The sequence below is a fragment of the Alosa sapidissima genome, chromosome 6 (assembly GCF_018492685.1).
Source record: "Alosa sapidissima isolate fAloSap1 chromosome 6, fAloSap1.pri, whole genome shotgun sequence".
NCBI classification, from domain to species: domain Eukaryota; kingdom Metazoa; phylum Chordata; class Actinopteri; order Clupeiformes; family Clupeidae; genus Alosa; species Alosa sapidissima.
The window spans coordinates 25,972,831-25,978,830 of record NC_055962.1 but is presented as its reverse complement, the minus strand read 5'-3'; the positions used below and the strand labels follow the sequence as shown (position 1 = coordinate 25,978,830).

At 44.3% G+C, this 6,000-nt stretch overlaps 1 protein-coding gene across 5 annotated transcripts in view; it reads right to left on the bottom strand.

The window, feature by feature from the left end:
- LOC121711696 (pleckstrin homology domain interacting protein) overlaps nt 1-6,000 on the bottom strand; it is an 82,707-nt gene that overhangs the window by 68,018 nt on the left and 8,689 nt on the right. For all 5 annotated transcript variants that reach the window (XR_006032405.1, XR_006032406.1, XM_042095503.1 and 2 more), the window contains exons 6-7: nt 5,500-5,598; nt 3,897-4,057 (exon numbers count right to left, since the gene is read on the bottom strand). Coding sequence is in view for 3 of the 5 variants with exons in the window: in XM_042095503.1 (XP_041951437.1) it covers nt 3,897-4,057; nt 5,500-5,598 (260 nt within the window). In the remaining 2 variants the exon portion in view is untranslated. The remainder of the gene's footprint in view (nt 1-3,896; nt 4,058-5,499; nt 5,599-6,000) is intronic.

The following is a 6,000-nucleotide window of genomic DNA, read 5'->3' as shown; positions in this document are numbered from 1 at the left end:
CGCCAAAAAGGAAACGCTATGCTATGACAGAAATGCAATCCTCTCCCTGGCCCCCACCCCTTTCCCCGAGAGAGAGAGAGAGAGAGAGAGAGAGAGAGAGAGAGAGAGGGAGGAGAGAAGCAAAGTGGGGATGAGAGAGAAGAGAAAGCAAAAGAAAAAAAAAAGATTGACAGAGACAGACGAAAGAGAGCAGAAAAAACACAGAGACATCTCTAGGAGACAGCAGGCAGAAATGTGGGGATAAGGAGGAAGAGAGAAAGAGAGAGAAAGAAAGAGAGAGAGAGATAGAGAGAGAGAGAGATAGAGAGAGAGGAGGTAGGGAGAGGCAAAGGGAGAGTGAAATGAAGAGAGACAGACGCTAATCCTGACTATTCGGCCATTTCTGTTGATTTAAAAAAGCTGCTGTTTGGAAAATGGAGTATTCTCTGACACAACATCCTGCATCAGACAGAGACCGAGACACACACACATGCACACACACACACACTCACATTTTTACATCACAACCCAGGACATCCCAAAGAACACATGTGTGCATTCTTTGCTCTTTACATGTGTGCGTTCTTTACATGTGTGCGTTCTTTACATGTGTGCGTTCTTTACATGTGTGTGTTCATTGCTCTGTACATGTGTGTGTTTTTGTACTATGGATGTTGTTTTCTCTTCTGACCCCTTTGCCTTTTGGAGAAATACACCCTGTTTCCTTCATGTTTTGTTTCGATTTACTTGCACAAGGATGTATATAGGGCTGCAGCTATCGATTCTTTTTTGAATCAAATATCGATTATTTCATCGATTAATCAGATAAAAAATAATTTTGCGTTATTAAGTGCAATTTATTAATATGCACAACAAATGTCATACTGTAAACTATCCCTAGTCACTTCAAAGTAAATTAATATATCTGTTTTATGTAGATGTGTGCATCTGCAGCATTTACCAATACTACCAAATAACCTCCCTTACAAAAAATAACTGCAGTTTTGACAGTGTTGTATACAGTGCAGTACTTTATAAAATACTGCATTTCTGCAGTAGGCTACTATGTAGTACAATACAGTTTCCAGTATCCAGTTTTCAGTGTCCAAAATACTGTATTTCCTGCATAAGAACGGCAAATATTTCCTCAAAAACGGCAAAACTGTTTTGATACTAAAAAAACTACAGTTTTGACACTTGAAGTAATGCAGTTATTTTGGGCTATAATAATTATGTCTGGGGTAGGCGATAGGTGAAGTAGCCTAACCTAACACCGGGAGTGTGTGTGTGTGCGTGCGTGCCCGCGCGAGAGAGAAAGACGAGATGAGTGTGTGTGATGAGGTTTTTTGGTGTATTGCTCACTTGCAATTTTACATAAACGAGTTTAATACTTTCCACAAAATTTCCACAACTTAACATCATATCGACTCACGACATTAGGCTACAGCAACTACAATGCCGCTACAACTACAAACACGGCAATTAGGGGCAACCGTGGCCTACTGGTTAGCGCTTCGGACTTGTAACTGGAGGGTTGCCGGTTCGAACCCCGACCAGTAGGCACGGCTGAAGTGCCCTTGAGCAAGGCACCTAACCCTCACTGCTCCCCGAGCGCTGCTGTTGTAGCAGGCAGCTCACTGCGCTGGGATTAGTGTGTGCTTCACCTCACTGTGTGCTGAGTGTGTTTCACTAATTCACGGATTGGGATAGATGCAGAGACCAAATTTCCCTCACGGGATCAAAAGAGTATATATACTTATACTTACTTACTTACTTATACGTTCTAACTAGCTAATACATTAAATCAGCTAACATCAGTGTTTACGTTGCCTTGTGTCGGCTACGCTTGGTGAGGTGCTTTTGGCTCGATGTTGAACCAACGATGACGTGCTGTTGTGCTGGCCTACGCCAGTTCTGCTTTGCAGTGGACACATTGCACCTTGTCTTCTTTTCTAAGTTTGAGATGATCCCAAAACTTTGGCCATTCTCTGCCTTTTATGGACGGTTTCTTGGCTCTCTGTCATCTCGTTCTGAACTTAATTCTGAAAGTGATGTGCGCGTCAGTAATAACAGTCCGTGTGAAGCAATAATCCCTGAGCTGAGTAGGCCACATAACGCAAGTGATAGGAATTAAACGAAGCTTCGAGGCAGAGAATTTCCCTTGATCATTTTTTGTAATCAAATTATTCGAATTACTCGAGTAATCGTTTCAGCCCTAGATGTATATCTGGGAACATTTCCAGTTCATATAAAAACATGTACCGCTCCATGTTGCTCAGTTAACCTCTCCAGGACAACAGGAGGATTTAAAGCAGTATTTTAGTAAGCCAGACCACTTCAGAAACAGACATTTTGGACAGAAGCTGTTCCATAGTAAAAATCCTTTTTTTTTTTTAAAGTAAATAAATAAAAGTCTATTCCGTCTACATCTGCAATTTGCATGTCATGCCATATCTCTCGTGTTATTCAGCGCATGTCAAAAAGCTTCAGAAGCTCAACTACAACCAATAACTGAAGCTGACCAATTACTGTGTGCCAATGTCACTAACCCAAAGAGAACCAAAACTGACCAATTACTGCGTGCCAACGTCACCCAAAGGGAACCAAAAGTGCAAAAGCCCAAAGTGTCACTAAGACACTGCATAAGACACTGCATGCTCACATGTCAGTACAACGACACGTTTCACCAACACACACAACACAATAAGCCAATTTCATAGTCCATAGGCTATTGAGCGGAAAGTACTTAAATAACTGTTTCAGTCTGTTTCTGTCTCATACACACACCCCACACAAACACACACACTCACACACACAATTACTTAGACAGAGAGGACCACTACAAAGCGGTCTAAAACAAACTCTCTGTGTCACTCACTATGTCTCTCGCATGTACACACACACACATACACACACACACACACACAGCAGAATCTATGACAGATGAGTTTCTTGGGGAGTTTTTCCTGTGCTGCAGCCCTGAGCTGTGAGACAATTGAGGCGCTCCTGATCAATCATAAAAAGATTAAAAATATCAACAGTGTGACTCATACACTCACAGCTCACAGAGAACACGCACACACACACACACACACACACACTCTTAACATCTCTGTCTCTCTTTCTCTTGCCTTCACTCCATATCTCTCACTCTCTTTCCACCACCCTCTTCCTCTCCCTCTAACCACATCTCTCTCACTCTCTTTCCATCTCTTTCTTCCTCTCTCTTTCTCTGTGACCACATCTCTCTCTCTCCACATCTCCCTGTCCTTCCATCTCCCTTTCCCTCTCTCTCTCTCCACATCACTTTCTTTGCATTTTCTTTCACTGCCTCTCTCACCCATCTCCCTCCCTCTCTCTCTCTCTCTCTCTCTCTCTCTCTCTCTCTCTCCCCCATCTCCCTCTTTCACTCCCTCCCTCACTCTCTCTGCATTTTGATTGGCCACTAATGACCAGACAAATACATACACAGATAAAAGCAGTCTTGCAGCGCACAAAGACACAACGAAAAAACAATACTCTTTACACATTCTGCTTTTGAATGTGCTAACACACACACACACACACGCACACACACAGACACACACACACACACACAGACACACACACACACACACACACACACACACACACACACACAGACACACACACACACACACACACACACACACACACACACACAGACACACACACAAACACACGCACGCACGCACGCACACACACACACACACACACACACACACACACACACACACACAGACACACACACACACACAGACACACACACACACACACACACACACACACACACACACACACACAGACACACACACAGACACACGCACGCACGCACGCACACACACACACACACACACACACACACACACACACACACACACACACATGTTTGTTCTTACGGTGAAGATGCGACGGCCGGTGCGATCGAAGGCCACGCAGTAGACGGAAGACAGGTGTCCCAGAATCCTCTTGTGCATCTTCATGTGCAGATACACCGCAGTGGGCACCAGCTGACCCAGTCGGTACTCGCCGTTCAGACGCCGACTGAAAGATGTCTCCACTACACACACACACACACACACACACGCGCGCGCGCACACACGCACAAGAAAAATACAGCAAGTAAATACAACGACAAACATACATCAACACAAAACAAGAAAACAAGAAAAACAAGCCTACTGCATCATATATAAAGAGAGAGCAAGTGAGAGAGGTGGAGAGAGAGAGAGGGGGAGAGAGAGGTGGAGAGAGAGAGAGGGGGAAAGAGCGAGAGAGAAAGCGGGAGGGGGGGGGGGGATACAGGAGTAACAGATCAATTTCAGAAGACAGTTCTCACATTTTCCTGGTGAAAAAATGGACACTCTGCACAAAGACAGATGAAGCTACGTCCTCATACATCACTGATTTCACTGACACACATAGCTCTGAGAGACTGTCACTACACACACACACACACACACACACACACACACACACACACACACACACACACACACACATAAACACACTGTATGTAATCAATAACTTACTGACAGTCTGACCATTGATTTTCAAAATACAAAAATAAACACACAAAACCTTTCAACACCATTCTACTGAACACCAACACAATACATGCATATGAAATCTCCATGACAGCATATACAGTAGGCGAACTGCTTTAAAGGCGCTCTAAGAAAATTAACCGAAATCAATATCCATCACTTGTTTCAACACCAATTCAACACTGCACCAGCAGTGAAAAAGTTAATGTGAACTAAAGAGCACCATCATTTATGTTGTTAATCACTAGGTAAGTGGATTTGAAATGGTACAACTCAGCTCATACCAGCAGTAACAGTAACACCCCCAACCCCCACACATACACACACTCAGCGAAAATGTTAATGTGAACTAAAGAGCACCATCCCTTATGTTGTTCATCACTAGGTAAGCTCATGTTTCCTCTGTTAATCTGATATCATTTTAAAAGGCTAACTGAGAAAACACTGGAGAACCTTTTGCAATTACACATAAAGCACATAAAGCACAAAAAGTCTATAATGGAGTGGAATGGAAATTGACCCCAAACTTTTGACTGGTAGTGTGTGTGTGTGTGTGTGTGTGTGTGTGTGTGTGTGTGTGTGTGTGTGTGTGTGTGTGTATACATAAGCAGTACCACATACTGAATCTTTTTCCACCACATAAAATATTCTGCTCTCTTAAAAAATGTATGTAGGCAAAAATCAATGATTATGTCAGGACAGTCAGCATAACAATTGCAAACAATGCAGTATGCTGACTACATATAGCTCCTGGCAAGACCAGGTGCGTCTCCCCTCCAAACTAGAGTGTGGATCGGGCCGTCGGGCTCGGGTCAGGTAGCCACACTCTACTCCAAACACAACACAAAACCCAGCATCAGATCTCTGTCATCTGCTTCCTGTGTTTATCTGTCTAAATGCATTCAACCTGGTGTTCATTTTTAACGAGGTGCTGGACCAATCAGAGCTCACGTACCAATGTTGGGCGGGCTTCCATAGATGACAGGCGGCTCCGGGGGCCTGCCACAATGCAGGGCGGCGAGGGCGGAACCCTTCCATACCACGTGCTTACAGCCTGTAAACAACAACAACACAGCAATGACATGCATGCAGGGACACTAGGGCCGAGAGACAGGGAGAGAGAGAGAGAGAGTCAGAGAGAGAGGAGAAGAGAGAGAAGGGAGAGAGAGAGAGGGAGAGAGAGAGAGAGTCAGAGAGAGGGAGAGAGGAGAAGAGAAAGACAGAGAGAGAAAGTAGAGAGACAGAGAGAGAGAGAGGGAGAGAGAGACAGAGAGAGAAGAAAGAGAGAGAGGGAGAGAGAATCAGAGAGGGAGACACAGAGAGAGAGAGAGAGAGAGAGAGAGAGAGAGAGGGAGACAGAGAGAGAAGAGGTGTGTGTGTCCGTATGTGCACGTGTGTATGTGTGTGTGTGTGTTTGCAGTGTTTTCCATACATTGACTAATCTGTGGCGGGGCGC